Consider the following 25,204-nt stretch of genomic DNA (forward strand, 5'->3'; position numbering starts at 1 on the left):
CTAATATTGGGTCACCCAGTCACTCGAATTGAATCTAGCTTGGCATAGTACATTAAAACTAGCTGGTTATAAATTGTGAGTTGATTTCATGTATTACCGTCCTGCATTGTTACTGGTCAAATGTTTTGGAATTTAACCATTGTTATAATGCAGATAGATTAAATCATAGCAATATTTAATTTTCCCCTTCTAATTTTATATCAGATAGTAGGTAAATTGGTCTTGTTTTAATCTTGAAGTTACTCGCCAAACGTTTGTAGAGTCGTATTTGTAACTTTTCCTAAGCATTGAATAGGTGAAAACTAGTTAGTCCAACGATTATTATTAGTCCATAGAATAAATCTCCATTACTTATCCCATGCCGGCATCGCTATTAATCCTATTGACACTTCAATACGCCTCAATAGGTCTAGTAAAGTTTACTAGGAATACAATACTCAACAAATCTGCACTTTGACAATCGAATACACATCTTATACACTACATTTATAGTGGTCATATTAGAATATGAAATAGACTTGCAAAGCCATTCGTATTCTGGTTAGCTAGAATTCGATGCAAAATTTACATGTACCAACGACTATTTATGGAAATAACGAATAGATAATCTGCGAAATGATTTCTTGATTCTGCCCAGCACTTAAGTAATCATATTCTGAATTGCGCAAAAGTACATTTTATGCAAATAGAAGTGCATTATTAATGGCGGTTCAAATGGCAGTTTAATGAACTTTATTTATTTGAATAGCTGTTTTAATAGTAGCTTTTATGTTATTAGTCACTATCAAAGTCTATGTTTAATTATAATGTCTATTACGAAATATCTTAAGAGGTATTTAAGGACGGCGTTTAGTACATCTTTTATATCGAATTAACATTCATAATTATGTTAGTTTAGTAAAATTAGGGCACATGTTTGAAACAGGAAACATTAGAAAATAACAGTCAAATTGTTACAAAATTTTCCGGGGGTGGAAATTTATTAATTGAAGGTTCACTTATAATTGCCCAAAATTGGAAAATTATAATTGGAAGTAAACGTACTATACTATGTAATAGCATGCTTTTTAATGGCCGAGTTTGATATTATTTTAAGCATTAGGTACCTATTACTTTAGACAAATATAATGCTCACTAAAGATATAACCATAGTAAATCTGAAATCAATTCACTGCGTCAGTATCAGTGCAGTTTTATTGAACCCGACCAGTCTAGTGTCGCGGCCGTGGGCGTGCGCAACTCGTCCGACATCGATCGCCAATAAGCGCAATAAGTAACCACACTACACCACACCACAGTAAGTAAGGATGTTTGTAATTCTTTCAAGCTTAAACTACTGAACCGATTTAGATGAAAATTTGGATTAAGATAGTGAGATCCAGGGAAAAATATAAGATACCATAGTTTTATCCCGGTTTTTGGAAGGAGTTAAAGCACGTGATGATTTCTTTATTTTTGTGAAAACCGAAATTCATCCAGTCGAAGCTGCGGGAAAAACTAATCCTACTTAAAACTTTGTAGAAATAAAATCATGTTTTCAGCAGATATTCTTATGGCTGCATATGGCTAAGTTTGATTTTAAGCGATATTGATTTGATTGCAAGACAATAATGGTTTCATACACATTTCATATCCAACTACAGATATCTGAAATCAATTCAGCCAGTATCAGTGCATCAGGTAAGAGTTTTATTGAACCCAACCGGTCTAGTGTCGTGGGCGTGCGCAGCCGTCCGCATCGATCGCCAATAAGCGCAATAAGTTACCACACTGTTAAGTTATACTGCGATGGATATTTGTAACTCTTTCACGCTTAAACTACTGCACCGATGTCGATGAAATTAGATGAGATATTTCGGAAATCAAGACAAAAACATAAGATAGTTCTTACGCCGGATTTCAGAAAGAGTTTTCCTTCTAAAATGTGTGCGATAAAAACCTTTTGTGAAAACCGAAATTCACGTAAACAAAGCCGCGGCCAATAGCTAGTATTTCGTACTTGTTGAAATAAAACTATAGCAAATCTGAAATCAATTCACTCAGTATCAATGCATCAGGTAAGAGTTTTATTGAAACCGACCGGTCTAGTGTCGTGGGCGTGCGCAGCCGTCCGCATCGATCGCCAATAAGCGCAAATTTGTAACTCTTTCACTCTTAAACTACTGTATCGATTTAGATGAAAGGTGTAAGGATATTTTGGAAACCAGGACAAAAACATAGAATAGTTCTTACGCCGGATTTTAGAAGGAAAACACGTGTGATAAAAACCTTTTGTGAAAACCGAAATACACATTAACGAAGCCGCGACCAAGAGCTAGTATTTCGTACTTGTTGAAATAGAATTTTGTAGATATCCTAATGGCTGATTGTGAGTTCAGACAAATGGTTCTTATATTAAACTATAGAAAATCTGAAATCAATTGACCCAGTATCAGTGCATCAGGTAAGTATTATTGAACCCGACCGGTCTAGTCTCGTGGCCGTGCGCAGCCGTCCGCATCGATCGCCAATAAGCGCAATAAGTTACCACACTGTTAGGTTATACTGCGATGGATATTTGTAACTCTTTCACTCTTAAACTACTGTACCGATTTAGATGAAAGGTGTAAAGATATTTCGGAAACCAGGACAAAAACATAGGATAGTTCTTACGCCGGATTTTAAAAGGAAAATACGTGCGATAAAAACCTTTTGTGAAAACCGAAATTCACATAAACGAAGCCGCGGCCAAAAGCTAGTATTTTGTACTTGTTGAAATAGAATTTTGTAGTTATCCTAATGGCTGATTGTGAGTTCAGACAAATGGTTACTGATATTAAACTATAGAAAATCTGAAATCAATTGACCCAGTATCAGTGCATCAGGTAAGTATTATTGAACCCGACCGGTCTAGTCTCGTGGCCGTGCGCAGCCGTCCGCATCGATCGCCAATAAGCGCAATAAGTTACCACACTGTTAAGTTATACTGCGATGGATATTTGTAACTCTTTCACTCTTAAACTACTGTACCGATTTAGATGAAAGGTGTAAAGATATTTCGGAAACCAGGACAAAAACATAGGATAGTTCTTACGCCGGATTTTAAAAGGAAAATACGTGCGATAAAAACCTTTTGTGAAAACCGAAATTCACATAAACGAAGCCGCGGCCAAAAGCTAGTATTTTGTACTTGTTGAAATAGAATTTTGTAGATATCCTAATGGCTGATTGTGAGTTCAGACAAATGACTGATATTAAACTATAGAAAATCTGAAATCAATTCACCCAGTATCAGTGCATCAGGTAAGTTTTATTGAACCCGACCGGTCTAGTGTCGTGGGCGTGCGCAGCCGTCCGCATCGATCGCCAATAAGCGCAATAAGTACGCGAGTGCGATTTATTATAATGGCCTATGGACATTTACTTTGGTCGCAGCTTTTTGTTTTCAACGAAACGGACAACGGGAGAGAGTAATTTATTGGGTATGAATAAATAATCATATTTGATCCCTAAGAGGGTTGTTTTCTGAAGCACAGAATAATTAAATTATAATCACCCATAGATTCCAGTATAGCACCCATACTTATTTAGATTATGAGCTTTTATAGGGACTTCTTGTCCTACCTTGTCAGGCTTTTACCATTTACGCACAATATTTCAGTTTTCTTAAAATAACTACTCTTTATGATGTAAGTGTACAATAGGAATGATTTATGTTGCAAAAGTTAATCAATGTAGAGTCATGCCAACTAAGTAATTATCAAGATCAATTGATTAATTGTCTGGTCTGAGCATGAGTCTGACACCAGTCTGTTTTATTATTGGAGTAGGTACATGCGTGCGATAAAAAAGGTCAAGAAACCGACGGACAAACAGTGGAGTTAAAAAAATAAAATGCTTTTTACAAAGTTGAGTGCCTTTACAACAGTACACTAACAGTATTAGATGTATAGGTATTATGCACATGCAATATAAGCCTAACCAATTTTTTGCACTTGAAATTAGTTCCACAGCTTGAGATTTATAATGAACTCAACCAGTAAATATCGGTCTCGCCAAATCAACATATTAGAACACAATAAAGCACGTACGGAAACGGGCATTGCCCTGTGATCTAAAAAAATTACAAATATAAAGTCACCGTACAATAAAGTGCATCTACTACACTCAAAATGAGGTAGTCGAATAAAAAATGTACATCCGCGTAATAAAAACTACCCACATAATACGAGTTCGAATACCCATTCACGATTTCCACAACCAACTTTACTAGCTTATAAGAAACTAGCGGTTGATATTAAACTAAAGTGAGGCAATAACTAGTTTATTTACGAAACTGTAAACTATCTAGGGAAAACGATGATGTTGTACACTTCGGTTAGTACTAAAATAGCATTAAACATGGTGTGGTTACATGAGGAACTAATCCTGTTGGACTCTACAAAATTAAAAGATGTTTGTACATACGTCGTTTTACAAAATAGAAATAAATATAAAAGTACACTAAAGTTTTATTGCTACCAGACTTGGTTAACCGCATAGGTTCATCTTTCATCTCTTGCATATTACTTTTTGCTTGACTAGAAGCGCATTTTTCACACACGCCAAAACCACTATACAAAGTAAAGTTTAACAAAGTTGAAGCGCTAAACTTATACCGAGTTGTTATTGCTGCAAAAGTTCTATTATTGGTTGGCGATACTAAAGAGTATTAAAGCGGTTAACGAAGTAAATAGACAAAACAAAAGTTTAACCGAAAGATTGATATTAAACGACTCGAAACTAACGATGGACTTTGAAAGACGTGATGTGTGGAAAATATAAGTGTGTCATTTTCAACTGCAACGCGGAACGACAATAAATCTTTAGTACAAAGAACGAGCATTATGTGTAACCCTAATCCACACGGATTTCTTTTGAACTTCCACTCTTTAATCTTTGACCTGACTTTGTAACTTTTGGTTAAACAGTAATTTTACGATTGGACTTTAAAATGGCATGATGTTTATTAATTATTATGATATATTGTAGTCATGCGCAACAGCTTTTGATGTGAGCTTTAATAATCTTAATTGGCAATGTTGGATAGTCAAAGAATAAACAGCCAATACAGAGCTTCCTCGCGATGACCGGTAGCTTTGATGAAACATAAATAAATCTAAGCGCATACTTAATCTAAATATAAAATCCAGTTCCATGTTAAGTCACAAGCCTGAATCACGTTGATCTAAACAAACGAGCGTCTCGAATTAACTCCAGCATCAGAAAGTAAACATGGAGATGGTTGGGTCCACTTAGAATCCGGCACTTGGTTATAAATATGGTTGCACTGTAAACAGTAGACGATCGCGAGTATAGTGACGCGTGCGGACGACGGACGTGCGCGCGCGATCATGCCGTCCTCACGACAGACGAAAGCAAAGGGCCTGCGCCCCTTCCGAATCCGTGATCGCGCGGGATGCAGCGAATGTTAATACTCGCTAGGGCTGCCCTAGCCATGTTACGCGCTATAGCTTCCTGCTATAGTCCTGTAGTACTTGTTACGTTGTATTGAACAAGCTTTTACTTCTGTGTAAAGCGCTTGGAGTAGGTAATAACTTTCAGAACTGTTACAATCTGTATCACCGTTGTTAAACAAGAATGAATATAAATTGCATCTATTTAGGTATGGCAATAGAAATGCATAAAGGTAAGTAGAACTCATTAAAATTGATTCATTATTTCAGGTATCCATTTTTGTGATACCTAATAAGCATAAAACAGGTGGCACGGTAAAAGTCTATCTTAAGCTTTCATATTTCATCTCTCCAAACTTGTTATCGTTAACTATTCTTAGCTACAAGTCAGACTGTAAATTGAATTCGTGTTCGAATATAAACCCTATTAAACATGCATGAGTAAAACTGTGAACTAACAGAATAAATCCCTCTCACCCTTTTGAAGATTTACATGTGATTGCAGGATAGTGGTTTGGAGGAATATTCATAAATAATTTATGCTAATAAATATATCAAGTTCCTGCCAACATAAATTGGACTAAATGAATACATGATCTTATTCTATAGCATGCACGAGTACGATTGTATCAACAAGTCGGCCACGACGTTTTCAAAACAGTTCTGCGAGTGTGCCGACAAAAAAACGTGCATTTCAGTTTGCTTTTCATCTAAAAAAGCAAACGTCAGTTTGTATACGCCACGGACAGCCCTGTGGGTATGAGTGTATGAAAAACTGTCGGCACGGGTGCCATCTGCGCCGGGGAGGGACCCTTGCATTAGCAGGATGACATTATGCACTGCCAAAAGGGTGGCCTATCGCGTTAAATCTTGCGTAGATATAATTCAGAGTAGCGGGCCTACTCAACGTCGAATTTCCTTAATTTCAGCTCTACCTATACCTTTCACTCCTGGAAAACCCCGAAGTGAATAAGAGAGACGAATAGAGGGGAAATACAAAGATTGTCGCGTGGAATAGGACCCTCAGTCACTCGGCAAACAGCTTCCTGAGATAACCACGACCTTTGCGGTGGTGGGCTTGTATTTACCTCTACCTACCTACAAAAGGCTTTAATGAAATGGCGTGAAATAATTAAAACCATTAAATTACGAATCAGGACAAAATGAACCAAACCGTTGGAAAGTTAATATTCTGTAAATAAATAAAGTACAAATTACTATGTATAGGTACATAGTAATTTGTACTTTATTTGTTAGACAAAAAGCTCACTACAAAATATTAATAGAAAATGAAAACTCAAAAAGTTCTTGGTTACATTTTGCTTAGCGTAAGTTTTATTATAATAGAGAGAGGGTTGGTCCGTCCATGCGTTTCGTTTGCATCACTATGAATTAATACTTATCGATAATGACGGCCATATCCACCCTACGAGCCATTTATAGGTTTCACAGACAATTTTCATATAGATTTAATAATAGTTTCTTAAATAAGTCAGGCGAAGGCAAAAATACATTATCTGTATTGCTTTACTTTGCACAACTAATAAAAACTATATTTTTTGTAAATAGGTAACTCATATTCAACTCAAGGGAAGTTCCCTAACATTAGAAATTTGGATGTGGATTGTCTCAAAATATTGACTTACAAAACTGAAAGTAAATCTTCCGAGCTTTCAAAATGCAAATTGAAGTCAATAATAAACAAACAAAAAAGATATCAGACGAAAAAGTGTTTATTGTTAAAACAAACGATATTCGAAACAATAAACATTTGTCTGAATTTTTTAAAACCGAATGTTTGTTTAGTTTGAGACTGCACTGCCCCAATTCGGAAAGATTAAAATTCTATTCCGATACAATGAAAATAAAACAAGGAAGCCTTATTCTGTCGTGGGCGGCGACTAATTCCTTTTCGCTTGTAAAATTGTTTGACTATTCGTGGAAAAGCTAAAAGCAACACGGGCCGTGAGAAATTGCATTTATTTTTAATTTTGTACACACAATTTAATAGTACATAGTATACATTACATTAGCTGCAGTATTTAGTTAGGTATACCTAGGTACTATGTGAGGACAGAGAGGCCCGCACTCTATTACATTATTTTTCAGAGCGAAGCCTTTTATTGATTAAAGATTATGTAGCTAGTTACTTGGATTGTAAACATCAGATTTGTTGTAAAAAAATTAATTAAAATAATTGACCGCGTGATTTTTTGCAACCTTGTTTTGTTACCTTGTTAAGTTGTCTCTACCACATCTCTACTATGTTTGTAATAGAAAGGACCGTAAAATATGGGACGGCAAAATGTAGGTACGCATGTTTTAAATGGGCACATAAAATGTGTGTATCTTTGTTACATGTATTGTGGATATCTTTATGATTACGGTCACAAAAAGGTAAAATGTGCGCTGTTTAGTGTGTGTTAAGAAAGTTAATGTTTGTTCATAATATTGCAACTCGTTTCCACGGGGCTTAATTAATGTTTTTATGGAGATGCAAAAATGATTATAAGCATAATCCTGCAAATATATTGTTTGTTATTGTAACGAAGCGCAGTGAATAAACTGTTCTTATTGCCTTGGTTTTTATGATTATTATAACTCGTCTTATGAAATTACATATCAACTGAATGTATTATGTATAAGTGGAGGGCTCTAAGCTCTAGGGTGCTGCGTAGGTTTGGTATATGATTTGTATGTAATTATTTGGCTCTACCAATCCAGACCAGTAAAACCAGATTGGGAGTAGACTAATTGTATGATTTGATAAATATTTCTTATCGTCTCGCTTTATCTAAACGAGGTTCAAAATAGAAGAATATGACACTTTGAAAACGAATGGCGTTGTTGTGTAGCTAGGGTTGCCAGGCGTCCGGCTTTAGCCGGACATGTTTGACTTTTTAGGGACTTGTCCGGCCAAATATTGCCTTGTCCGGCCTGTCCGGCTTTTGTAAGGCTTTTTATTTGGTTGCCGCGCCAGGCGAAAGTCGAGCCACAGAATCATATGAAGCGCACGCATCAGGATGTTGGTTAGCAACCGATGATGATAGTATGAGTGCATGAGTGAGTCATGAGCTGACACTAATTGCCCCCCCCCCCCGTCACATGTCTGGGTTTTAGGGTAAAATGTCCGGCCAAATGAAGCACAAAGTCCGGCTTTTGTGATTTTGGACCTGGCAACCCTATGTGTAGCAGATCGTCACAGCCCTTACGACCATATGCTTGTATCTTGTACGCTACATCCATCTTTTTAGCGATTGTAAAACGACTACTGAATTAACCGAAGCATTGAACTCATAAGAAGCAATTTACGAGGACGTAAACAGAGGCGCTTAATAAGTGGAATTTCAACAGCCCTCGGGCAGGCTCGTAAAAGGATCGGATGGCTAAACGCTTTGCTGCTTGGAGTGGGAATGTATAAGGGCTGGCCGTTTCAAACGCTTCTCCGATAAGTGAGTTTGAAAAACGAATGGAACGGCCGTTCGATATAGTTTGAAAATCGAAGGACATCCCTTTTCATGTGTTACTGCTCGAAAAGCGAGTTTGAAATTCGAATCGTTTGCCGTTTCAAACATGGCGAAGCTCAACAAGTGATTGAGAAATTCATGGCCACATGTTTTTATATTTTTCTGCTGCTCTCATCCTATACTTTCACTTTGCATTACATATTTATTTCCGAGATCATAAAATATAACTAACAATTATTATAAAAAAAAATTGAGATACTACACCTACGTCTTCAAAATCTTTATCTGCATTTTTTGTCAGCCGGATTCGTTAAACTTGTTGACAGCATAGATAGCCGCTTCCGAGTTCATCGTCATCTAAATAAACATGGTGAGAGGGGCTTTAAGAAGCTCTTCTTATTTTTTACATTTCGTTCCCTCCTTCAAACAGAATGGCAAATAAAGGAAAGAAAGGCAAAATAAATAAGCATTTTCACAATATCACAGACAAAATAATTACTTATTAGGTACATATAACGCTCGTATTGTAAATGACGCTGACGTAAACACAAGTAGAGATTTAATACTGTGACTGGTGAATCTGTACTCGGAACAGATAATAGAGTTTTGAATGTCGTTTAATTTAGACTTACAGACGCACTTGCTTTGCTGATGGAACTATAAATAAAATAACTATATCAATTTTAATTTATTCTTATACCCTTTCCTTTCCAACTGATTGTTATGTACATAATTTTGTTAACTGTTAACTACCGTTCAAACTGCAGATAAGCCTAACTAATCCGTGGTTAGTTTATGCGGAGGCAGCAGACGGGTACTGTTACTGGTGGTTGTCACCCCCACTTCCCTAATTGGCCATTAGCACCCTTAGAAAGTAACTCGACACCCCAAGAGAGGATTAGATTTTGGTTACGAAAAATTTAACGGCTTTCGTGTCTAAGAATTTCATTAAAAATGTTACTCCTACCTTGTCTTGAATCCCGGGATGTTCCGAAATTTTCAATAGTAGAGTCACATGAGTTTTTCTTCTTTACTAGATATTATTGGTTATCGATATGAATGAATTAGATGCAATAATGTGATATGAATAACTTTTTTTCACAGACCAAGAGAACAATGAGCAATCGTTTTATGCTGTAGCCTTTTGTAGTGTCATTTTGAACATGAAAATGCTATTCCAAATTATGCTCTTTATGTTCTAATTCTTCTAACCTACAACTATTTTACTATTCTATTGTCTTGAAGTCTAAATAAGCTCCTAAACAAATGCAATGCCGTTGCCGTCTACTTAGCTTGTTGTAAAGTTGTTTGTTTTACTTGTTCTGATACGAGTCTCCCGCGGATTATGCAACGTTCACATAAGTGTGCGCACTGTGCCCCTCCATACACTTACGTGTATTTAGGTATAATTTTAATTATCTCCCAAGTGATCGGGACCACATTGCGGCGGGCCCTACAAGGCCCGTCCCTGTAAGGAAAGTGGACGCATTGTGTTTCGCGAGCCCGGTTGTTCACCTAAGGTAATCGGAATTATAAACCAAGTCTTCACTTTTTATCGCAAAGCCTGTTTCGCGAGACGTTTTGGAATGATTGTTTATAGGATTGAGCAGTTTGGCCACCTAAGCGTCGTTCAGTTCAGACTAATTTAAAATTTTAAAGTTACTCGTAGAATAATTATACTGCATTCAACCTAAATTACCTGCATTATTCATTATCTCCGAATATATGAACCTTGACGATAAAATAGGTAGGTGTTTCCGTCACCCGTATGCAACGCCACACACGTAACGCCCAATGTTCAGCTGCACTCTATTTTGTGTTCAGCCGTCAGAAAAAATGACCCAATTTAGGGTTAAAAGTAAGTACCATTCTAGTCAAAACAACGGCATTACAATAGTAACCCGTAAAGTTTTTTTGTTTAAGCAGCTACCTACGCACGTGCCGGCTCATTCAACCACGGCGACAAATGTCAGACAATGGCTTGTTAGTCTTTTGTCGTGAGCGAGGTTCGGTAGTGACGTGACATCCTCGCATTGTGCGCAATCAGGGAAGCATTGACCGGACTCGAAGGGTTGAGTGATGTTAAGTGCCACTGGGACTTGGAGGGAACTTGCCCGTGGCCTGTGATGTCAGAAGTGGACAGAGCATGAATGGTAGTTATTGGTGCTCTTGTTCTGGAGAATATGGCTTTATGGCCAATTAGATTTTATTGTCTGGATTATCCTTGAATTTACGAATACCTACCTCTTTACTAAAGTTTTAAAAACATGATGGATGGCACTACCTAACGTAAGGTACCACCTGGAGATCCTATTAGGGTCACATGACTTTGCTCTTAACTTTTAAAAGTTCAAAAGAGCTTTTGGGAAATGTCTAATTGGCTTATTTATTAATCAGAAATAAGTAATCCCTAGGTACATAAAAAATTATAAACTTCAGGCAATTAGGTGCCTACTTGTCAGTAAAGTTTTCTAGTTTGAACTGAACTCAAACTTTCCAGCCGTAATAAAAATTGGAAATAAACCCAAAACTCTAATCGTTAACACAAAATTAACCTTAAAAATGATAACTAAACAAACAAAAACGTAACTTAAAGCTGAAAAGTGATATCATAATATCTGTTTGGTCCTTTGTTTACCAACATAAGTGGAACATGAGTAAACGAGGTAATTGCGGCGCTTCTCGGCAACTCGCCAATAGAGGGCGCTAGTGACGGAAATAGACGTGTCACTGGGCAGCTTTAGAGTAAGAATAGTGCTGCTGGTTATCAATCCTATTGGAATTATACCGGTAAATAAGCAATTATTATAATTTAAACAAAATATTTGAGTTTGGTGGTTTTTCGTATTTTCATTAATTGTCTTGCTTGCTATTTAATAGAAAACTTTAAAAATTAGGTTCCATCTTGTGTCGTGTGTTATTTAATTCACAAAAATTAGACCTTGCCAAAATATCATGAAAATTAAAATAAATCTAACATTTCTTAAAGTAGTTTTTGCAAGAAATACGTCTGACAACTACACATTTTTCATCGGGAAATACTTATAAATTTTGCTTACCGCAATCTTCCTAACTTCCTATTACAGTCCCAGCATTATTTTAACCTTTGATGTACCGATTTAGATGTGCTATACCGATTGCACCCGTCGCGTGTCAAGACGGCGAGTTACGGCCCAACGCCGCCGCCACGACGCGGGAGGCATTTCCGATCTTCCGATTCTGTAGTCGAGGGGCTAAATATCAAAGACACTGCTTCAGACTTCGTGAGATCGTGACACATTATTCATTAATAATGTTGATTGTTACGCGTGGAGAATAATTTATTTGGTCAGCTTGATTTTATTGGTAGGTGTATTTACCAAAGATAATTTCTATGGAGAAGGTGAAAAGTATTAAGACTTATTTTACGTACGCAATAGCGCTGAAAAGTATCATGTTACTTTTGGCACCACACAAAAAAGAGTGGATTATGAAAGAAAGAAATAAAGACATTTTTTTTTATTTAGTTTTGCACCTTTTTCACTGCTGTACCCTGTGTCTACAGGTTAAAGAAACGCTATTGTTGTGCAATAAATTGTGTCGTTCAATTCTAGAAATACCATTATTACAAACAACTTATATTACATAACGGTTAAAAAGTTTAAAAAATGTTGTTTTCAGAATTTCATAATTTTACCAAATCACTATCGAACTTTTGGTTAATCTATTCTAGGATCAACAAAACGATTAAACTAATAATTAGCAAAGCGTTAATATGCCAACATTAATAATTAAATCTCACCGTGGTCATACTGACTTATCGAAAATCCCAATTTGTACGCATTGGATCGGGCGCGTTATAATTTTAGACCAGTTATAGATCTTAAGGAGGAATATAGTCGGTGTCGGAACTGTTTTATTTTTAAGCGGTCACTGAAATCAATTTAGGGTTGTCAATATAAACAGCTTAATAAAAAATGTCCAAAGTTAATTACAAAAAACTATTGCGTAAAGTCTGTTCGAAAACTTGTGATTAATTAGAAAAATACTAGAATAATTAAAACAGTAACCCTTAACTGAATCAGTTTTAAGAATTTAATTTACGCTAGCTTTTTATTTAAGGTGATTTATGATTAAATCTGTAAATGTCAAATACGACGTGGCTGGCATTATTGTTCAACAGTTCAAAGCCCCCAAACAAAATAGAAAAGAAATATATTAAAATAATAATGGAAACAAGATTATTTGTAGTTTTATGCCAACCCTATGGTGAGTGCGTGCTCAACTACTCGTTACGTCTCGTTGAGAAATTGCTGCAGCCTGACTTTAAACTTGTTTTACATTTATTGTGAATAAAATTAAGTTAAATAATAATATCGCATGCGTTCGGTTCTGCTTTACACGTCTGGTGTAAAGAGCTTATTGATAAACTTTGTGACACGTATTTACGACATGGTTAATAATAAATAGCAAAATCTAACTATACTTACACTATGTGATCTCAAATGCTCTACATAATGAATTTTAAAACTAACGGCTTTCAACAAATTATTATTTTTATTTACGGATGAAAATAAAGCTATCCGAAAAAGAAGTTATAATTATGCCCAGCCTTTTGTTAAATTTTATTTTTTTGTTTATTCATGATCACTGAGGGCTATCGTTTTTATACTTAACAGTTGGCACCCCTGGCGATTGACAGGACCTTACTCTACAGTGGCGCCATCTTGATGAGTGCAAATGCGATAGTCCTCCTACCACTTTAGCGCTCACCAGTTGGTGCCACTGTCTTCGCTACTAGCAAGTGACAGGACCTTACTGTACAGTGGCGCTAACTGGTGAGCGCTAAAACGATAGCCCTCATTGACACAAAGCTACCTATAACAAGTTTAAATAATCGGTTGAATTTAAGGTTAACAATTTTATTGGATTATTTCTATTCGACTGGCCTGTAAAATATTATGCTAATTTCATTGCAGGAGGGCAAGAATGGAATGTTATAGTAAAATATTGTTTATAGTTTTCAAGAACCACAAATCACAAGTCCACCAGTAAACCGCACTTTTAGACGTTTAAACACAATGCGTTACAGCTACACCGCACCCTAGTGGCGAATGGCGGAACCTGATTGTTGTTATAGAAACATTGCAGATACTCCATCCACGTATAGATGGCGCTGTACCGGAAATGTAAAGTGCGTGTGCCATGTGCATACTTATGAAAATTATATTACGTCTATGTAGAATTAGAAATAAATAAATTAATTAATCATAAAACTTACCTATTTGCTGTTAAAGTTGTCATTTCGACGTTGTTTCCGCACGCAGTTAGAATCTCATCGCAGCTGCTGCCACCTGTGATGCGCTGCACGGAACTCAACGCAATATCCTCGCTTGAGTTCTTGGTTGTGTTCGCAACATTGCCGCTAGATGGCGTTGTGCGCTGCTTCGCGGCCTGCTTGTGGCGGCTAAGCGCGAAAAACAATGCAAGAACTGCTTTGAGTTTTGCGTCTCTTATGTCCACAGCTGTTACTTGTTCTAATCCCTGGACCTTCTGCGCGTGGAGAAAGTCCAAACAGCATTGCACGTTTTCCAACTGAAAACAAAGAAATTACATTCAGTTAATAAAATTTAATTTTCAGTAGTGTAAACCTTTCCATAAGATTTACATTTAAAATTAAATGGGATTTTGTAGGAGGAAGTGTTTTAATAAAAATTTTAAAAGGCATGCCTTTGCTTAAAATGCTGAGTAACATTTCATTTTTACATAGTTTTACTTATTTTCAAGTAACTTGCGATCTTTTACGAATTTTCTATACCGACGTAATAGACGTCTAAGTTCTCTAGGCGGAGCGAAAACTAACAAAAATTCAATCAGTAAATGCTTTATTTTTATTTTTTATCCTCGTAATGCACACTTAAACAATAATGTTATGTTACTAAAAGTTATTGGCGAGCTTTTCCATTCGATTATCCATTATCATGCAGGCGAGTCCCGATTTGACACGATGCGCTTACCAAATGAGTTTATCAGTCCTTGAAACATACGTGCAATAATTCTACAAATATTTATTACATAATTAATAATCTGGAGGTGATTTGACACGTCTGTCTTTGATATAAACAGAGATAACTTTGTTTTCGTATTTATATTGGGATTTTCCAATGCGCTATAAAAATCTTGTAGAACACTGGTCGTAGGTGAAGTAGGCGATTTCCAAAATAAGAATGATTTCTTTCTTTGTGTTAGCAAGATAACTAAGGGTGGGTTGCACCATCTTATTTTAACTGTGACAAATGTCAAAAATCTGTCAAACTCCGTACAAAAAGCACCGGTTATGGTTATAGTTACTGTTAAAGTTAGGTGGTGCAACTCGGCCTAAGTGTTTTTTCCCAGAAAAACCTTCTGACTTATTCTACAATAACCTGCAGTTAAAAATAAGTGTAGGTAAAGTTTTTGTATTCAAGCAATGTATCGCTTGACATTTGCGAACACAATGAACCTTCAATGCTGATGAATTGATGTGCAAAGATCCAAAATGCTTGATTGTGATTGACGTATAGAGATCAGGCAGGTTGTGTGCTAATTTCGAATGATAGCAATTTACAATAATTGATTGAAAGATTGAGGAGACGCTCGTCATCCTCATTTGAATTGTAGGCTTCATTTGATGTAACAACATAACAACTATCTCAATTCATGTTTATATTTACAATTGTGTCAAAAACACGGTCATAAAAAAGCAATAAAATGCAAGTTCAATAAATATTGTTCATTATATCACACATACAACGCATTTTTTGCCCAAAACGGTCGGCAAAGGTCGCGTTCCGCTTACAGCCTCCTTCGTGGTAGCTAGTAATAAAATATCTTGAAACCTAGTTTTCAGACAGCGAACGAAAGCGACTAATTGGCCTCTGCGACGACCTTAATGTCGTATGCAAGTGAGCTTGTATGTTGCGACACGCCGCGGCGCCGGCCCTTAAAAGGCCCCTGATATCATAGGTCACCGGCGCAGCCTCCGATCCTGGCCAGGCGACCGACTTTACGCTGCTTAAGGGCGAGATCGATCGGACAATCTTATCGGACAGGCAATCTTCGAAGGTATCCAGGGAAGGCCAGCAGCTTTAAATAGATATGCCAGGTTGTACCTACTTCGAAAGAGTAAGTACTTAGATGGTACAATCTGCCTACCTCTACATAATAAGTATTACAATAAGTATGGCCTCAGCTATACGAAAATCGCCAAATACCTAGCTCAAAAAGTAGAGTCTTATGATTTGCCAACTAATCAATGAGCAGTGTAGTTTCTTCAAAAAATACATATATATACGACTCTACCACTGTACTTCTTCTTCTTCTCAGTCGGTACACTCTTGTCAGAGTGGTCGTGGTCATCATTGTGAATCACGATGAGTGATGTTCCTCGCAATACCACTGTACTAAGTCAGTAGAAATGGCGAAATTATTTGGAAGCGATCGAACACAAAGCTAGCATGCTTTCTAACTAGTCCAAAGGCTTCACGACAAAAGAAACTTTGCCCACTATTCGTTTACTGTATATTTCTCGTCTATACAGTGAAATTACAAACCCAAGTTCTCATTTTTCTATTGATATCCAACAAATCGCATTGTGCTTTGTCGTATCCGCCACGGGAACTCCATTCACCGAATCCGTAATACGATTCCGTTTGTGTGTATTTACCTCAAAGAGGTTGGTTTGAACCAAATATTGCAATTTTGCTTTATTCCCCAGAGTTGTATTGAACCAAAATATTACGCAAAAGGAACATTGAAAATTACCTTCAACTGAGTAAACGCAGTAGTCTCTTTTATGCTTAAAATATAAATAAACACCAAAAATAAAACTAATTAAAGTAGCGCTAAACTGAAAATGTAATTTGTTAAAAAATTGCAAATGTAGAGTCAGGATGTTATCGATCAATCTAAAATTAAGAGAGTAAAATCATTAAGAAGTAAGCTAGTTCCTTTCATAATATTCTTATCTACGAGCTTATCACCTTTGTTAAAAAAATAAAACATAATAATAATTATCATTGGCAAATCGACAGCTGACCTATTGCGTAGATCGCCACAATTATTATGCAATGCAACAGATAAATCGTCATTGTTTCAATGAAACAATACCGACGTGACGATATTCGCATCGAGCTTAGGAAACTAGCATTGTCAAATTTGTCAATGAAAATTTTGGATTCTGCAGCCATTGACTGTAGGGAGTTCTATCAATACTTTAAAGTTGATATGTTAGAACTCAAGTTGTTAAGGCGATAATACTTAGCCCGGTTTTTACGAAGTCTAGGTACCGATTACCTAGATTTCGTAGTCGTTTGAAGCTCGCTAGCTTGATCCCTGTCGACTTCATAGGTACATAGAATCTTGCTTATCCTCCGTAAGTATGTGAGTAGTAGGTCATAAAAAATCGTATATAAATCTTAGTTTATAGAACTTTATAGATAAATAGATATGTTTAGGAAACTGTGAATAATAACAGTAGATTGACCTACCAATGGTTATTTTTGTATTTTGCGTTTATTCCATCCATTTCGACCTCGCATTTCGGTCAGTCGCTAACAATAAAGCAAGCAAAATGAACTTGCAGATTTTATCTCCGATATATCTGAATATGATTATCCTCACGATCGTTTTAGTATTAAGCTTTGTAAAACATACTCGGGGTCAGATCGTGACGTTACTTACATATCGGCCGATGTGCATTCGATATCCCAATTGCTTGCTATTGTCGATTCTGCATAAATATTTATTATCGTCCATTCACGGGAACTTTATTATTATTGTTATTATTTCCCATAAATAATTCCTACTTGGTAAGACGTAATGTAGTAGGTACCTACTGTACTTCGCAAATGCCAAATTAAGTAAATAAACAATACTTTTTATTAATTCAAGATTCCCACATAAATTGGTTGTGTTTGTGGTCGCAATTATCATTGTTCTTGGTTGTTATTGTAACATGAAATAAATGATATTACAATAAAATTCGCCTCTTAAAAATATTTGTTACTAATCTTTAATTGAAATACGACCAGAAGAAAAATGTTTAATTTTCATTGTATCTAAAGCTATTGTTGTAAATTGAGAAGGTATGCAAACACAGCGTGGCGAGACCGCAGCACGCGCCAATCCTTCGCAATAAGAAATATTAAGGTTTCATAAAAAGCTAACTTAATAGCACAAAAACTAATACTTTTTTTATAACATCCATTGCAGCTGACCTTTTTCGTATTCAATTTTTTTTTATTAAAGTGCATTATTTATCTTTTTGCTGTATCTAACGTCTATTTCTCCGTCTGATTTATAATATTACACTGTGCTTAAAATATGAGTGCGAGTATGTTTAGTCATCATTGCTCCTTCATAGTGTATTTTATAAGCATATACACAGTAGAAGCTAAAGGTATAAGCTCTGAAAGTCAATCTGAAAGCCGGATCAGCCGATAGCTAGAGAACCCATACTGATAATAACCAGAGTGGAATAAATCAGATCTTCTATCTCCCTGTCCGATTTAGGTACGTATGTATCCCCAGGTTAGATTTATTTAAATATTTACCTTATCAAAAGAGGTATTAGCTTTCATTTAGAATATCTACAGATGAAGTAAGAGGAAAGGAATATATGTAAGCCCGTTGCTGTAATGTCAGACTTCAGGCCTGAAATTCTGTCTTTCTGATCTTCAGTATATCTGATCTGTCTGACCTACAAAACAGAGTTCCTACCACAATTCACCTGAATTCCACGCACCCTTAATCTATTACAGAAGGACCTCATTGGAATTTAACTAGCACTCATGATGGAGCAACAGGCAAGAGCTCTGAAAGTCAAGTGCGTCCCGTTACCGCGGGTCAGGCTCGGGGCCGCGTCCTGACGTTAGGGTTGTCGCGAAAGAGAAAGTTATAGCCACTTTAAGAGTAATTTATTATGAAGGCGTCCCTGACTTCAATCGTGACCAAAATATTACCTTATATAGCAATTTTAAGCGGGTATTTTTTGACATAAATCAGAGTTACTCAAAATGTAACCAATCGTTAACGCTTAAATTACTTGTTTTGCTTGTCAGCCCAAAGCAAAGGTCCAAATTAAAGAATGAAGCTTAAAATTTGATTCAAAAAGCAAAGATTGAGGCTTTTAATTAAATTAATTACAGTGTTTTAGACCAATCATAGAAAATAATCTATGAAAGAAATTGAAACTAGTTTAAACAACAGAAGTATCACAGCCGTTTCTAGATACCTCCTCATTGGGAATTGGAATTGTAATTAACTTAATTAAATCTATAGTCCTAAGAAATGTTTCATATCGTTAGCATCCCTGGGCATTATGGGACGCGCCATAAGCGCGCGCGCCAGTGTTGCCAGAAGGTTACTTTTGTAACCTTTTTGGTTACTTTTGAACTGCTGTGGTTACTTTTAGGTTACACTAATGAAAAGGTTACTTTTAGGTGATTTTTCAGAAATTGTAGAATTAACTTTGCAGGTTATTCAGTAAAAAATATTAATAGTGACAATTTAAAAATTATGTCATAAAGTGCATTTAAACTTGAATTTTATTTATTATTTGTTAAGAAAAATTAGTTTTAGCGAATGTTTTTCGATAATAAAACGCAAATCCATGAAACGTTTTTATACGACTAGTCACTTTTCGTATTTAGATGATCAATTGTATTCATTTTCCATCCATGAACAACCTTTTACACAATCATCACTCAGCACCCCCCCCCCGTATAAAGGTTACTTTTTGTTCAAAAAGGTTACTTTTTTTTATATTTCTGGTAATTTCTGACTAGACCCGACTGGCAACACTGGCGCGCGCAGCTGATCGTCCGTGATAATTGTTGCACGCGACTCGCGAAACGCGCTGTAAGGTCGCAGAAACGTGTTTTGCTATAGTGAAATTGCTTGGGATATTAAGGCCATTTTCTGATAAATAACATTATAAGTAGTATTAAAGGCCGGTCGATCTATTCTCGTAAATAAAACACTGGATACTCATCTTTCACATTATATTGCCTTATTTTAATTACAATTCATCACTTAGCACAAATGCGCGCGGAGTCGTCTCCGCGCGTCCCTCTATTCTGACGTTTGATGCTAGCGTGACATTGACGTATTGTCAATGTCACTATGACAGCATCTCATTTGGCCACAACGATACCGTTATTTTAACGTTTTAGATTTTTCATAATTAATAGTAGGCACTGTTTAACAATTTTACGCCCCTGTGTGGCCAGGCGGTATGAAAATTATTTTGATTTACTCTGATAGTAACGCATTAATTGATTCTGTGATTATTTCTTGCGATTTCATATTGTTATTCTATTTAAGATTTAACTTTTGTTTAATAAAAACATATCTCTCATTTTTTTTCTAAAAATATTAACTTAAAAGTTTTATAGTTTTTGTAAAGCACCATCACAAGTTTCAATAAACTGTGCTGTAAGAACCCGTTATACATTTTACCTGAGTAATTATAGCTCTTTACCAATGGATTACTACATCCATTAATGACAGACCCTCTATCCGTATTAGGAACATATTGTGCTGACCAAAAAACACTTTTGTACTATTTAAGAGCAGTAATAAATCATGATAGGAGACCCCCTCATAGGGAACTCAACGTAGATAACAGTAAAAATTGTGGTTCTCAACATGTTTGAAGAGAGTGAAATTGGAGTTAATTTGATTTATGATGTTAACTTATTTCATAAATATGAAATGGATGGATTGTTCGGAATTATTTGGTAATGGGAAAATAGTTATTAATTATTAATAGCCATAATTTTTAACAGACAGTCGAAAGTGTATGTCGATAAGTATAAAATCATAAGAATATAGGTTTTAGTTACACTTGAGGCAGTTAAATGATAAAATCCATAATTAATCATGCATGCATTATTTTATTATGTTTAAAAATATAAATAAGGATTATTCAGAAAAAGTTTACATCTCAATTTCAGAATGGTTAAACTTTTAGTTTAACCCTTATTTTTATTAGAGGTATAAGTTTTAATAAGCCTTTAAATCTTACATCGAATTATAGTTTTGAACTCATATGGGTTCAAATGTCACAAACTTTGAGAACCAGTAATTTAGCTAAACAATGGTCAGGGAGTCACGAATATCGGTCACGCTATGTGTTACAACATGTCCATGGTGAACATTTATGGGCTATTTTTCGATAAAAGTGTACAAATCTGTTATGAACCTTTGAATTTAACCGTAGAATAATTAGCTACAGAGTAAGCTTAACACTAGCATCTTGTTACGTTGTAATAAACGCTATTTTGAAACAAAAATGTAGAGTCTGACTTACAGTTGAGTGCACTTAAGTGTCATTATTTATTTTTAAAAAGTTTCACTTTTCATATTTCAGTAACTGAGTTCATTTTAATATGCCGATATCTCGGTAATTTATGTTGGTACAAGAAAAAGGTGTTCCAATCATGATTAATTTACTTTGTAACAGGGATATTTTATATATTGCTATTAAGTATTAAAATTAATAACACGAGTCAGAAGAAAGGGGTTAAAGCAATTTAAATTGAGCACTTGCCTCGTACTTGTGTTTTCTGCAATACTTAATTTCTGTTAATTTACAAAATTACACTTGGAAATGTCGGATAATATGCTATTAATCATAATATCATATTACATACCTACTGCTGATGCAAAAGGGCATAAGTAAGTATGAATATTTTAAAGACATAATGATTTATCAAAATTGTATGGGTATTGGTAAGAATTAAAATATTGTGCCATTTTTTCTGTAAAATAAAATAATGAGGTATATGGAATAGTCATTAACTGATGCTTAGATTTTGCGCACAATCGGCTAGATTTTTTTATTTAGATACCTCAAACATCTTTTCTTTTACGAATCCCACGCTCTATGCAATTCTGTCTCTAGATCTTTCCATTTTGGCTATCGTATGCCACAATATGGCCACTGCCTATCAAATTAAGGCCAAGTTTCAACTGAGGTGAAGCGGATTAAATGTTTTGACGGAACTAATCATGAAATAAACGAGTGTTTTGTACGACGAAAGTAGGCAACAATGTAAAGGGGTGAAGTGTCGTGAGAAAATATGAGAATGAATTTGTCATAAGTCCTTTAGCCTAAGTTTAATATTACGGTATTTTAAGAGGCTGATGGTAAATAAATTGAGTTCTTAGTCCCAACAAGGTTCATAGTGGTTCGAAACGGGAGTTGGCATGTTTGGAAAATAAATTGTTTAATTAATAACATTTCTATACACGTAATCACTTCACAAATGCATAGGATATTGATCATTATAGAGTCATGTGAAGAATTTATAAGTATGATAGAAAAGCAGGCTTAGAGCTCTTTGGTTAGGAACCAAATACACTTGGTTGATAGCCAAGTCTTCGATCTTTTAAGTTGATTGAAGAGCCTAATAAGGAAAAGAAAGTAAATAAGTTTAGAGTTTGACTTTTTCAAAGCACATGCACGTTGCATTAGTTCGATTCCATTGCGGCAAAGTCAAAGGCTTTCGCATTGGATATTTTAATGATATGAGTATCCCATTTCATTATCGTAGTAAAACTGGTGAAACGAACGTTCTGCAGAAAGTATGTTGGTTTTACGCTTTTTCTTAGTACCGCACTAATGTTTCTTTTAATTTTATGATTAAGGAAAAAACGAACTAAAATTAATATTAGCCGCTCTGCTCTAGCTCATTTATATGAACACTAAAATACATTTTTTTATTAGGTATTTTCCTTGTTATTAAGAAAGTCAAAATGCTAGACTCAAATCTAGTAACCAAATCACCAAAACTCGATCGTGCAAGCCATTAGGCACAGGAAGTCCTAACAATGGAGTTGGTCCAGTTTCACCACCGTACACGGCGGGCCTAACGTCACACGGCCAACTGGCGGATCGTGGTGTGACTAAATGAGCGAACAAAACCTAGCGACAAGTTTGGGGCAACAGATTGGTTGCTTAGGAGCACCGAAATGATGCTAGAAAGTTACGTGACCTAACTAAGGTCGTCAAGTCTGATGCCTAGATCTTCTAAAGTCGAAACATTAAAAATATGACTGACTAATGCCCGTTTTCACCATCAAACCCTTAATTTTTAAGTGACCCCTATGGTAACATTTATCAGGCATTTTGTTTTCATAGGGGTTACTTAAAAATTAGGGATTTTTGGTGAAAACGGGTATATGGCCTTTTGAAACCAGTAAGTAAACCTTTTAAGGCTGAGGTGCACCATCTTACTTTGACTTTAACAAACGTCAAAAATCTCAAACTCCATACAAAAAGCACCGGTTATTGTTAAAGTTACGGTTAAAGTAAATTAGTGCAAATCAGCCTTAATTATCCCCGACTAAACTAAAACCTTATTTTATCGATTGTAGGTACATGCTAGATTCTGCCTTATTTAAACGACAAAATGTACCTACGTGATATCGAGCAAGTAACTGGTGAGAATTAGTAATTTGCCAGCCGAATTGTAAATCAAGGTCATATTATCTTAAATTGTTTCATCCTCAACAACACATGTTTTATTCATTGAATAAATCAAGCTCAATAGGTGATAATGTTTTAAATAAAGTAATTCGTATTCTGTGAAGTCTTTAGAAATATGCAGACAGTCAAGTATGCGTGTCATTGATTTCATATTAGATCAGTGGTATTTGTAATTACACACAAACATAGTATTGAATGTTCATTCAATAAGCCGACATTGTATTTACCTCTCTGCTAATCGATTGGACCGTTAAACATCCGTTACTTATAACAAACAGAGATCCATTCAATTTGTTGAACGAAAGAAGTGATCCGAGTACCTACAGCTTGGTTAGTGTGACCGTGATGGAAGGATTAATTTCGGACTGTTTTCAGGCGAAGTATTTTCAGGATTTTCTCAGATTAGAAAACACAATAGATAAGTTTCAGGCTCTATCTTCTCAATATTACAAGGCCTGAAAATAAAATATTCCTGACTCATATCCAAAACGCATACATTTCAGTACCTAGGTATGTAATTATTAAATTAAAAGTTTACATAGAGTTTCATCAGTTTATGGGTTTTATTAACATTAAAGTACGAATATGCTGTAACCAAAATATAAAGTAAAATAACTTGTTTTGATGCAATTTGATCAAATAAATATCCTTGGACATTTACACAGCGCTTCTAGTCCCAAACTAAGCAAAGCTTGTACTATGGGTACTAGACAACGGATATAATCATACTTAAATACTTTTTTTTTGTAAATACATACTTATTATTATACATAGAAAACACCCAGTCCAATACAAACAAATATGTTCATGCACACAAATGTTTGTACTGTGTGGGGATCGAAATCGCTACCTCCGGAATAGTAGTCCGTTTCGAACCACTACACCAAACGGCCGACAAGGTTAGGTTGCTCTTAATATTAAAGTGAAATATAATTTTAAAATTACTTCAGGCACAGAGATTCACTCCACAGACTTGGAAACACCTTTTAACACAGTGCCCTAGATTTGCTTCAGCCTGATATAATCATGAAATGACATCCCGTTTGTTAAACATCAATCCATATAATCTATCAGAAAAAATCGGAAAAGAAGATACAACAAATAGTTTTAAAGCCTACATTACCAATATAGTCGACAATTTAAAAGAATTCAACCAAACATAAACAGCCAACACAATATTACAACCATTAAAATCACAAACTGAATCACAACACTGAAATTGGAGTACTCCACTAGTTCCAACTGCAGGTGCATCTCGATAGCACTCATTAAAAAAAAACTCTTCAATATTGTAAACTTAACCATAAACATTAGCTCAATTAACCATTTATTTTGAAAGTTTGCTCGATCATCTATCATTGTAGGAATGTAGACTACTTAGTTTAGAATTTGCTAAATCATGGTCACACCAGACGTGCCTATTGATTGATATGAGCCGACCTTAAATCACAAGTTCATGGTCGCCGATCCGACGCCTCTCGCCATAAACGATTTGTGTTATTTTGGTTTGGATATTAAGTCTAATACCTATGTATTTTTTTTAAAAACGTTATAGAATAAATAAAATATTGAAATGAAAGTGTACTAGATTATTTCACATTTAACCTTTGAACTGTAAATTAAAAAATATGTATTTAAAAAAATCATTTGTAATAGGTAGGTACTACGTAGTTGAAACAATTTAATAAAATCATTTATCTTCATTACTTTTTGTGCAATTAATTTTCCTGCCAATAACCTATTATTTTACCTCTTCGTAAATAACTTTTACAATAAATACTTTAGAAATC

At 35.4% G+C, this 25,204-nt stretch overlaps 1 protein-coding gene across 12 annotated transcripts in view; it reads right to left on the reverse strand.

Annotated features, from left to right (window-relative positions):
- The window catches only part of sick (sickie), a 161,563-nt gene that overhangs the window by 93,210 nt on the left and 43,149 nt on the right, over positions 1–25,204 (reverse strand). For all 12 annotated transcript variants that reach the window (XM_028318168.1, XM_028318167.1, XM_028318164.1 and 9 more), the window contains exon 3: positions 14,163–14,476. In XM_028318168.1, coding sequence (XP_028173969.1) covers positions 14,163–14,476 — 314 coding nt within the window. The remainder of the gene's footprint in view (positions 1–14,162; positions 14,477–25,204) is intronic.

This window comes from Ostrinia furnacalis, unplaced genomic scaffold (genome assembly GCF_004193835.3).
Source record: "Ostrinia furnacalis isolate ACB-3 unplaced genomic scaffold, ASM419383v2 OfSCF6691, whole genome shotgun sequence".
In the NCBI taxonomy this organism is placed as follows: Eukaryota; Metazoa; Arthropoda; class Insecta; order Lepidoptera; family Crambidae; genus Ostrinia; species Ostrinia furnacalis.